At 35.0% G+C, this 12356-nt stretch overlaps 1 protein-coding gene across 1 annotated transcript; it reads left to right on the top strand.

The window, feature by feature from the left end:
- Positions 1-11501, top strand: LOC139114755 (B-cell lymphoma/leukemia 10-like). Its single transcript, XM_070676647.1, has 4 exons — positions 1-469; positions 6700-6988; positions 9374-9505; positions 9870-11501. The coding sequence occupies exons 1-4, from the start codon at positions 395-397 to the stop codon at positions 9890-9892; spliced, it is 519 nt and encodes a 172-aa protein (XP_070532748.1). The 5' UTR covers positions 1-394; the 3' UTR covers positions 9893-11501.
- Positions 11502-12356: the final 855 nt, after the last annotated feature.

The raw sequence follows: 12356 nt of genomic DNA, 5'->3' as shown, positions 1-12356 counted from the left end.
ATGTGTCCGTCTGGTCAGTTAGTTGTGTATCACGAAGGTTTTGTATCACGGTTACTCCATGCTCTAGCTGTATCGTGCAGTTTAATAGCTAGCTCTTCCGGGTTGGCAAAATAATTGCCGGTTGATTTTAGGCCGAGACTTTAGCTGCTACTTTGAAGTGTGTGACCAAGACTATTGGACTGGTGTTAGGGCCTAGGAATATCACTGATATATTGCAAACCTGGGGGAAACAAACCACTCAATGCTACGGATCGACATTAAGATTTCAAACTGTGATTTATTGAGAAGTGTGTGATTATGTGTTGAATACTTCCTGCTGAAGCCGCAATACACTGGAAACGTAATTCGTAACTTCGACTATCGTTACCGAGTGATCCGGTAAACTTTGTCGGATATGTTACCCTTGTCTTGTTCGTCAAAACCAATTTTCAGCGATCAGGAAGAATACTTACACTACTTAAAATGTCAGGTAGGTAGGCTAATTGACATTGCACATTAAGTGATTAACGGGGTGTCTATTGACCACAGGCATTCGTGGGCTGCGTAGTCTGCTGGATCAATCGATCGCCTGCTTGGTGCTCTGCCCTCTAGACTACTACAGTCTTCGTGCCACGCATAGCATTAAAAGTAAGTGTCATCAAAGATGTCCAACCATTGAATTAACCTGTCGCCTCGTTGTACATGTAATAATGGTTGGATCTGTATGTGCCGGTTGTATGTCTTGGACTGTAGCTGTCGATGGATGTAATTTTATACCTCCCTACAGCTGTCAGAATAGCTGCAGTACTGAAGCTGGAGGTTTTGCCTTGGGTTGTCAGTTGGACCACAGTCGCATGTTTTCTCCAATTCCGCTCTGCGCTTACACGTCCTAAAGACGTGTGCATATACAGATGCGTAGAAGGCACAGAGCGGAATTGGAGAACACGAGCAACTGTGGTTAGACTGCCTAGTTGTATACAGAGAATGGCTTTGACGCTTGGTATATGTGTCTTTCAAGTAGTATGACTGAAACTGACATGAGACCAGTGTAGCTGCCTGAATCACGACATCCGATAAAATTTACGATTATTGTGATGTCGTGATTTTAATGTTAAATAATTTTTATCAATTTCACCTTTTAATATGTGCATGTTTATTCAGCAACAAATTTTGGTTCTCAAGTACCAATGGCATGGTATCATGTTGGTACAAATGGTATGCGTACCATGACATAACCCCCAAAAATATCTAAATGAGGTGGTTGGACTTCGAACAGAGTTTGAATCAAAGACATGTAATATCTGCGTTATCTTGGATACGTGCCCACTGGGTGCCTTTGTTGAGAGATACTGTTCACCTGAGGGAATATTTACACCTTATGCATTTACACAGACTTGCGGTGGACTGACTAACAAAAAATAAACAAATAAATAGAGAGACAGACAAAAAACATACAGACCAAATAAAATTCCATATTAGATAACAAAAACCAAAAGAAGCAAATAAATAAACATATCAACACACAGATGACTATGATTAGAAAATATATGAAAAATATGTATATCAGAGTGATTTTGAGACCAGTAACGTCAATAAAGCAATGTTTATTAATGAGATGGTCTCTGTTTCTGTAGGCTAGTCAAAGCAGAACCAGTCCATAGCAAGTTATTATTTGAAGTTTCACAATTGCTCTGCTTTACACCTTAAGTGATATTTTTTCAGTCAGTGATTTTGTATTCATTTGTTTGTTTGTTTGTCTAATTGCTATTTTACTTTTAACTATATGCTCTTAGAGATGCGAAAGTTATTTGATAGATTGGTGTATGTCGGCATCCATCAACTTTACACTTTGTCCCCAAAAATACTGCTCAGAAAACTTGAGTATTTGGTGTACTTGCCACTCAGATGACTTCACTTTGATATTTGTTTATATGAAGTTGCAAGTTACATATGCAAATTTTCTCAGCCAGTTTTGGGTTTAAAGATCCTTTATCTCTGATACCATAGTCTCACACCTTTGATATTGAATCACTAGCTTCTCAGAGGTGTCCTTATTAAGTTGTGTTAAAAGAGCGTAAAATTTGCATGTCTAAATATTTTACTTTTTCCTCATTTTTTGTTCAACGTCTTTAAAATTGTTTCTCTATAACTGTAATTATTCAATTTTGACTAATGATGATGAAATCTCAATATTCAAATGTTTTTTCATTATCAATGAAAACCTTGCCTTCTCTGATAACCATGCTTGTATGAAATTTAATATGAAGCTTTCACAGGATGCCCTCATTAAATTTTTGTCAGTGCAAAATTTGCATATTAAAATGTTCGAGAAATTTTTTCGAAATTTTCTTCAAAAATTTTCTTCTTTGAAAACTTCATCCAATAGCAATAGAAGTTTATTTGTGAATTTCCAGGGATGACCCCATTCAGTTTTACTTTAAATAATGATGAAATTTGCATATCAAATTTTTGGGGTGAGTTTTTCATTTTGAGTGAAAACATTGTTTCCTCTGCTACCTCTGGTATTTAATATACCTTTGTAGCCTATTGGGCATTTCTTTATGATCTTATATCAAAATTAGGATAATATTTGTATATTTCCCTTTAGTGGACAAATAATCTTCTCTAAAACTGCTTGTCCAAATGTTTTGATACATGGTATGCATGATCCTATGGTTGATGTCTGTCAGATTTGTTCAAATTGTGATGGAATTTTCACATTTGTATTTTTGAGGCAATTTTCCCAGTCATAGACCTGCCACTAGACTATTCACAAGTTCATTCAACACGTTTAATGCAAGTAAAATAACAGAAAAGACAATTATATTTTTCACTAATTAGTTTTATTTTTCTGTGATCATCTTCCTCCATCGGCATCATCTCCTGAAATTTGCTCCAAGTTCCGGCTCAGTTCCAAACTATGGAGTTTCATTTTCATTATATCTAACGCCCTCTTTGGTGTGAATATTCCAGAAAACATGGCAGCCATCATGTTGCCCTGTCTTCTTGTACATGTGGTTTTTCTGCCACTATTGTGTATTTCTCAAGAGCAAATCTGCAGCAACAGCCTTCGAAGATTAAGAGCTCACTGATTTTATTCTGTGTTACCTTAAACAGTCAAATTTTATCATAAATGTCGCCTAAACTACATGCTTAATGTACATACAGTTCTTGCCATGCAAATTATGACTGCCCAAAAAATACTCTAGCACTTCCACCAGCCGAGTTTTCATGATTTTATTTTTATTATATCAGTTCATCTTTTCATGAATAATATTTATTTTTTCTTGTTGAACTGATGGAGTGATTATGGTAGCATGTGCGGACGGGTGTCCATCCACATCAAAAACTACAAAACTGCAGCACCTACCATCATAGTGTTTGATGTGCAGTGTACTGAGGGGTGGAGATGTAAATTAGTTCAAATGAACATGTCAGTGTCAAAAATATGCAATGAGGTAAAAAGGGGAAAATCCAGCAAATTTCTAAAACTCTATAATCATAGGCCTGATTTGGTTGAACTTTGGTATACAGGTTCTGTATGGTGACTTTAGTTACCGGTAGATTGGTTCAAATCATGGTGAAATTTTGATATTAAATTGTATTTTTTGGGCAATTTTTCCCGTTTTTGGTCAAAAATCTTTTTCTCTGAAAGCACTCATCCCATTGCCTTGAAACTTGGTACACATGATCCTAGTGTTTGCCTCTGTCAGATTTGTTCAAATTATGGTGAAATTTTTCATATTTGTATTTTTGAGGAAATTTTTTCCCATTTTTGGTCTAAAAAAGCATTTTCTCCCAAAGTTCTTGTTGGATTGCTTTGGAACTTGATGCTTTTGATCCTAGGCTTGTTTTCTGCTGAATTTGTTAAAATTGAATTGAAATTTTCACATTTTTATTTTGGGGCAATTTTTCCCATTTCTGGCAAAAAATCATTTTCTCTGAATTCTGATTGCTTTGAAACTCGATATGCATGTACCTAGAGACAACCTTACTGGATGTCTTAAATTTTAATATTCGTATTTTTGGGGCAATTTTTCACAGTTTTGGCCTAAAAATTCATTTCTCCCAAAATTCTTGTTGGATTGCTTTGAAACGTGATGCTTTTGATCCTGGGCTTGTTTTTTGCTGACTTTGTAAAACTTGTGTTGAAATTTTCATATTTGTATTTTTGGTCAAAAAATCATTTTCTCTGAATTCTGATTGCTTTGAAACTTGGTATGCATGTACCAAGAGGCAACCTTAGTTGAATGTCTTCAAATTTGGGTGAAAGTTTAATATTTATATTTTTGGGGTAATTTTTCAATTTTTGGTAATTTTTTTCCTTTGAAATTGCTTATCCGATTGCTTTGTAACTTGGTATGCATCTTCCCAGGGGTAAACTTAGTTATAAGGTATACTCACTCTGGCCTGCCACATCAAACCAAATGTGAGCCAAGTGTCATTGATGCTATGTTTTCCTTTCCTTTGTCAAAAAATCTAATATAGAAATCGCCAATCTGATTGATTTGAAATTTGATATGAAGGTTCTTTGGGATGATCTGTATCTGTTGACAAAATCTGTAGTATTGTAGTTTTCGGACAAATTTTGGTTTTTTTGGTCTAAATATATACCAAATATCTCATTCTTGAATTCCTGCATCCAATTGCAAAAACTTTAGAACCGCTGCAAGTTCCAGCTTTATATTTACTGTGCGGTTACATGCTCAACTATAAATGGAAATTCAATTGAAGGTATCATTTACCAAAAGTATGCTGTGAATAGCAAAAGTGTAAACTTGGTGAATATCTCAATAATAACTGGAAGTCAGAATTTTACATGTTGGTGATGATTTGTACAGTAACAGAACCAAAGACCTGAGACCCAATATTAAGATGTTTTCTTAAATATTACTGCTTGATTATAAATAACCAAATATTGTTTACATTAATTCCATACAATGCAATTTTACAAGAGGATATTGTTACTTTGTTATGGTAGATTGTATCGCTAATTTTGATGTACCAGGCAACATGGTGGTTTGTATGTGTGTGTCAATTGCAACAGTTTCCACCCATTATATACATTGTAGAAATAACGGACAATGCACTGATCATTAACATTTATTTACAATGTATGGGCAAGGGCGAGAGGAAAGCAAAAAATTAATGGGCAATGCTTGCCGAGCCCGTTAATTTTGGCTTTCTTCTCTTCCGCGCCCATAAATAAACGTTAATGGTCAGCGCAGAGTCTGTTATTTCCATTATATTATCAACGAACCCCAAAAAGCATAAAAATTTATGAAAATTTCCCTTGCGAACGACAACGGGGCCCCAGAACTTGTCAGTGAGTAGTGCGCACACTGCAAAAATTTTGCAAATCAGGAGATTTTTTTTTAAAAAGTTTCTAAACTTGGCCCACAAGTGCTCCATTTTATTTTGTGATTGATTATGATCTTTGTACAAATCACAATTTTCGTTTTAGCTGTAAAGTTACTATGTTTACGATATTATTCATATTCATGGGTATGTAAACAAACCATTACTGTGTATTTGTGGTCAGTCACATGGTTCAGCTCGACCAATCAAAATGCGACGGGCAGGGCATGGTAATATAATGCTTGGTATTTGATGCGTTGTGCATCAAAATGTGTTCAAATTCATTTGACATTATCACAAGCTAAGGCCAATACAAGCTATTAAATATCGTATGTACACTCACTCTGGCCTGCCACATCTGACCAAATGGGAGCAAAGTGTCATTGACGCTATTTAGTGTCACCAGAAAAATGTAAATGACTTAAATATTACTTTTGTCCAGACTTAACTGTCAGCAGGAGTTATTATAATTTCAGATTGGATCGATGGTTACTTGGTCATGATGAGTTTTTCAGACTAAATCTCCTTTGATGTTGACAAATATATTTTCAGTGTGATTACATTTGAATGTCACCTTTGGTACACTCAGAAGTTGTGTGATTCAACTCTACAAAAACAGAATCTCACTTCCACGTTTCTTTTTGAACATCTAAAGTACCCATATTGACTTCCCTTCTGCATTTTAAACCCTGTGAATTGAGAATAGTTAAAAGGTTTTCAAAGTGTAAGGTAATATAACAGAGTATGCCGAGCATGGTATGTTCACACCATTCTTAAATTGACAAGAACACTTGTTCAGAAGAATTTGTTTTGCTTCAAAATAATCAACAGCAAACTATAGGAGTCCAAGTTCACTGTGATCCAATCGACAGTGTTTTTCAAACCCATATCAGTACTGTGTTTGACAAAGAAGAAAATGGTTAACATGTGGATGGTGAGTGGCCAACAGCATTGAGACATTGGCATCTTATAATGTCATCCTGTACACCTAGGAGTAGAATAGTGTACAAATGTAATACTACCCTCTTTATGAGATAAACATTGAGGCATTACAAACACAAGAAGCAAATTTCTTGGCCTACTGCCACTTGCCACTCAACTTCAAGATGTCAACTATTCTCCTTTGTCAAATACACAACTACATATTATCATTATCAGGTGATTTTCACACGTCATAGAAATCATAGAAAGTAAAATTTAATAATCATAAATGCTGCTGCACTTGTGTTCAATGCTCAATGCCAATGCCCTTTCCCAAAGATATGGAAATCAAGGGGAAATTTGATAATGATCAGATTGAAGCTCAAAAATACTTCTCCAGTAGTTGTCTCTGAAAAATTGCCTTTTTGTTTTATTCAACAGGTGCTGGAGGAAACACGTGAATTTCTTTGTAAAACATTGGAACCAGACCGTTACTTTCCTTATCTGCGATCGGCTAGGATTCTAGACTTAGATATGTGTGAGGAGATAGAAGATAAATCCAAACGTACAGCACGTGTATCCAAACTCATCGATTACATCATCAAACAGGGTGGAATGAAGGGCTTTGACCATCTTATTGAAGCCCTTAAACGAAAAGGAACTCAGGGTGAATGGTTTGTTATTCGTCATTTGATGATGTCATTTGATGATATCAAGGCAAATCCTCCAGGTAGGTGTTTTGTCAAGTGGAAAATATATCACACTTTTTCCTATAATCCCTTGTCTGAAAATATCAGCGTTTAAATATTGAGCTAAGAGCATGTAAAGATCTTCATCAGAATATAAGTTTAAGGCCAAAGTGTACATACATGTATATCCACACCATACAAAACTGTCTTACTTCGTCACTTTTGTTGTAAATCAACATGATGTAAAGATTTCAGACATAATATTTAATGACCATGCCATTGAATTGGAGCTTTTATCAGCTCTACTGTCTGCAGCTCGGAGCTTATCAGACAGGTGGTTTGTCCACCATCTTCTGCTGTCTGTCCACAGACTTTTCACTTTCCAAGATTCTCCAAAGCAGCTGGTGTGATTGCTTTGGACTTTAAAGTCAGATTCTAGGGTACCCTTTGAGAGATTTTTAAAATTGTGTCAAAATTTGCATATTAGTATTTTGGGGCCAAATTTTCCAAATGTTGGTCAAAAATTCTTTCCCTCTGAAACTACTTGTCCAGTTGCTTTGAAATTTGCTATGTAATTTGTTATGCAGGTTCTTTAGGGTGATCTTAGTCAGATTTAAGTAAAAAGGTCCTCATTTGTATTTTTGGGGCAATTTTACCAATTTTGGTCAAAAGCTTCTCTGAAATTTTTTTCACTGTTTGCTTTTAAATTTGGTATGCAAGTTGGTACAGATGACCTTAGTCTTTTTGATTTTTGTACTTTGGGGGAATTTTCTGTTTTTGGTCAAAAAATCTTTTCTGAAACCGCTTCTCTTATTGGTTTGAAATTTAGTATGGAGGTCCTTTGATTGCCGTCAGTCAGGTTATTCAAATCATGGTGAAATTTGCATATTTGTATTTTGTATCAGTTTCTTACAAATCGTGATGAAACCTACAATGCTGTATTTTTTGGCCAGTTTGTCTGTTTTTGGTCAAGACTCTTCTTCTCAGAATCCCTTCGTTAAACCGCTTTTGTATGCAGGTTCCTTAAGGGGTCCCTGACTCAGATTTGTTGAAATTATGATAGAACTTTCATCCTCATATTTTTAGGATAATGTTGCTGGTTTTAGTCAAACAAAACATTTGACTTGGCAGTTTAGCCATGGTTAAATGTTTTTTCTCAGCCAAAATGGGCCACCAATGATGTACACCTCCAGCAGTCATAGTGGGCACTGATGTATGATCACTGGTTGGACTCTTTCAGCAGTCACAGTGGGCACTTATGTATGATAATTGGTTGGACTCTTTCCCATCCAAGCATTATATTCTACAGCATATTCAGAAACTTGCTGTCGATACTCAAATATGTCCCATGTTCATTAGTATTCCTCTAATTGACAAACCAGCCCAAACATATTATCTAAGATATCTGTAATATCACAATGGAGGTATATCAGCCACTAGGTCACTTTTATTATGTACCCATCAACACTTACTTCCTGCCCGCTGCCATCATTTTATTTTATGAATACCGGTAGATGCAATTTTGATTTCAATTTGATTATAATAAGATGTAGAGATGTTTACTGTCTCATCTGATTGGTTGTGTACTTGCCATAGAGGCAAGTATGTGAAATTGCATACACCTATCTGACATGTCAAATACTTACTTAGGTAGATGAAAGAACACTAGGAAATTCTTTGATGTGTATTGCTACTTTTAAGTGTCATACAAAATCTTAAGTATTGAAAAAATCATCAAAATTTACAGTTACTGGCCCTTTAACTCAATCATGAATATCAAGGTCACAGTGCAGTGATTTTGTTGATAAATTGGTAACACTGTTTCTTGGCATGAACTGTTAGTGTACTGTAGAATCCCTAGCTAACAGGTCCTACTGGCCCTGTACAAACATACACCCTTGGCTATCAAAGCTTGGGTGATGAATCGGAGACATTAGCAATGTAAATGAATTAATTTTTTTGATACATTAATTTATTAACATTATATATTATATCTCAAACTTATCATTCATACATGCATCTGTATGTGTGTGTATGTATACACCTGTATAGAACTACTAAGGTACGTATTGAATATTAAAGATTATTATATTATAGTTTTGTCAATACCAGTGAATTTTATGACGTGTCATACCCTCAGATTATTACTGATAATGTATTTGATTATTCAGCGTTGTGGCCTAAGATGTTTCTACATCTACAAATTCACTGGCATTGCTAAAACTAGTCTATAATAGCAATAATGTACCTCCTCCCAGCCCAAGTTGGACTCAAGCAAACTTTGCACTTCGTAATGTACTTGGCACCGCCTTGTGAATTATGTCTTGCTTTTGCTGTTTGTCCACTATTTGTCGGGAGGAGATACATTATTGCTTTATTATTACGGAGTGAATTATCTAATATTCTGTGTAATGGTCACTTTTTAGCGATACTCATCGAAGACGGTGAACAAAGCAACAACAAATTTGAGAAACAGATATCAGAAGAGATTGTATGGCCTGGCCCTGGTGAACCAGGAGGTCCAGAACTTCCAACACTAGACAGTTTGAATGAAACAGGTAATGATTGCTGCTAATATAGAATCAAATTGTAAATGAAAATTACTCCTTCAGTGTTATTTAGTGCATCTCCAAACAAAACAACAAGTTTAACAAGCTCGCATACCAAGGTAGCGCAGCGTGTATGTTGCATATATCCAAACCATACAAGGGCAACATTCAAAGCAGTCTACCACTTGAACATTTGAAAATGACTTGGGTATGAAACCTTTTACTCTCAACATTTAACTATGCTATTTGTTTTCAAATGTTTTCTGTGTTAAGTTGGAAATAAGCAACATATGTGATGATAAATGCATGCAGCACAAATAATTGACATTAATAATGGTTGATAGAAACTCACAATTTCATTGCTTTCTTGCAGATATGAAGCCAAAGTATACCTAGCTTATGGAGAGTTATCTGCACCTCATTCAACATTATGTCAAGATGGCTGTCGCCTTTGATGCCACAATATACTTGATTGGCAATCGCATCACTTTTCTGTTCACCAAATGTCTGAGTTCATTCTTTGAAACTAAATTCATTGGCTGAGGCAATTCATAAAATGAACATCAGATGCCGTTGGAGTGGAAAATTCACACTCATATTGCTTAAAGGCCTCAGTCAGGCATCAGATTGTTTTGCCAAGAAATATACTTGCTAGATTTCAATTTCAATGGAAAACAAAAGGCTATGACACCTCCATAATCCTCTTACACACTAGCACAAACTTGATCCCGGGGATCCAGACCCCTACCTTTAACAAAAGGACAATTTCATATGATATAACATGGTGTTGGATAGTCTGTTAACTAAATGTACATTTGTCAGAATTACAACATAGAACATTGACTGATTGAGTGTTTGTTTTGTTTATGTAACATTGTCATCTATAGACAATGCCATGGTAAATTTATTATTTGGAAATGTGTATACATAGTTCACTAATAATATTGACAGTGGTGACTGATGACTCTTTGTATGTGGGAGAGAGCAATGTACACAAAGGTGGGAACTTTGTTGTTCTGGGCCTTTGTTTGAAGACCTGTCTGTCACATGACATGTTATTGCAGAATTTTGCAAACAGAACACTCCAATGTCCAGAGAGGATGAACTGATGGTATTCTTTACTAAACAAATTGATTTCACCATTTTGTTACCATCAAGTAGCATGTTTTGTTGCTATGTGGCATCCAATACTGTATTTTGTTGATTTTGGCCAGATTGTACTTGTTGAGAAAACCTTCATATCAGTGTGAATTTTTCAGAAATGCTTCATATCATTTGTAAGGTGGAATTTATTGTCTTTATTACATTTAAACCTTGAATTCTAAAGTGCAGCCGTTTCATGTTCCACATTGTGCATTGCCGGTATATCAGTAAATACACACAAATTCAAATCAAATCCCAGAGTTATTTTAATTAGAATGATCTAAATGTGAGAATTGTAATAAACACTGCAGAAGGAATTCTCATTAACCATCAGCTGTTCTTCCTACCATTCATCAAATCAAAACATGTTGAGTGTATAAGAAACATTTACTCATTTCAAACTTCAGGCAGTTTTATTCTTTGAAGCACATTTTAATGGTCTTCATAGTGTTTTACCTGTCAGTGTTTAAATTCCTTTTAAATATGCTTTACCAGACGTACATGTTTTCACAGCAAAAAAAAAGTTTCACAAAGATGCTCTTGGACAGACAATGGATGGATAGTTTAGAAGGATGCACAGGGCTTTTCTTAGAATGACAAAAAAATTATCATGTTCGATAATTTTGCAAGATTTACAAATTTTTTGTTTTTTATGGAATATTTTTTTCACCAAATTACCAAAAACAATTGATACAATTCATATCCTAAACTTTGAAGTCCTAATCAAAAGATGAAACACAATACTGGCACTGTGTATATTTTTTCATCTTTTCACCTCTCATCTGTTACCAAATGAAATGAAATGAAAATATGTGCAAATCCTTTGTTTTTTGTTTTGCTAATAAATTTGTATTAACCTCAATCTATGTATATCAGGAAAGTCGTGTTTTTATTGTGAGCATACTGACCTGTCTGATGAGTCATTCCCACCCAATGGTTTTCCCTCAAAATAGAGTGATAATTACCTTACTTCTGATGTGTATTAAAATATTTAGTCTGCACATGTGTTCAAAGCTTGTCAATTTCATAAACTCGTAAATTTTGTCTTGTAAAATACACATTGTCGTATCACCTCTAACTAGGCCAAGAAAACAAATTTATATATAATAGAGCCATCATAAATATAGTTATTCTCATTTCACATTTGGACAAAGTTCAGATGTTCAGAAATAATTTGCAGAAAGAAATCAAAATGTGAAAGTGCATGTTGTGAATCTGGAAGTACACTGTCCTATCAAAGTCATACAAATGCTTGTACAGTATTTCATAGCATGGTTTTTGACTTTTTTATACAGTCTTAAATTTGGTCAGGTCCTCTTTAAAATAATTTTTGACTTCTTTGACACCAACCGCAACCTTCTATCAGCTTAAAACACTGTCACATGAACAGACTCATTATGCATATGTTGTCCAAACAACCATTGGCAAAAATCAATAATTATGAAATATGAATATTTGAATATAATCATACTTATGCATCATCAGGGTATATCACTCTGTTATAATTAGATAATAACTGACACTTATGAAATTAATTGTGTCTGTCATGCAGCCATCATTGTTCGATGTAGGATGAAGGTAGCCACGTAACCCTATATTGTACCAGATAATATTGGCCATGATTTGCTTTATTAGATTGTGTTGCATATGTTTTGAACCTTTCAATGTTTTTGTAACTGAGTGAATGTGGAATAGACTCAAATTCCTGATGATGTAC

The sequence above is a fragment of the Ptychodera flava genome, chromosome 16 (genome assembly GCF_041260155.1).
Source record: "Ptychodera flava strain L36383 chromosome 16, AS_Pfla_20210202, whole genome shotgun sequence".
Classification (NCBI taxonomy): domain Eukaryota; kingdom Metazoa; phylum Hemichordata; class Enteropneusta; family Ptychoderidae; genus Ptychodera; species Ptychodera flava.
The sequence above is the reverse complement of the archived record's forward strand: the minus strand, read 5'-3'. Positions and strand labels throughout refer to the sequence as shown.

Coding starts and splice junctions, on each gene's coding strand:
- LOC139114755 (XM_070676647.1), top strand. CDS start 395: ATGTTACCCTTGTCTTGTTCGTCAAAACCAATTTTCAGCGATCAGGAA. Junction 470..6,699: donor TACACTACTTAAAATGTCAG/GTAGGTAGGCTA, acceptor TTTATTCAACAG/GTGCTGGAGGAAACACGTGA. Junction 9,506..9,869: donor AGACAGTTTGAATGAAACAG/GTAATGATTGCT, acceptor GCTTTCTTGCAG/ATATGAAGCCAAAGTATACC.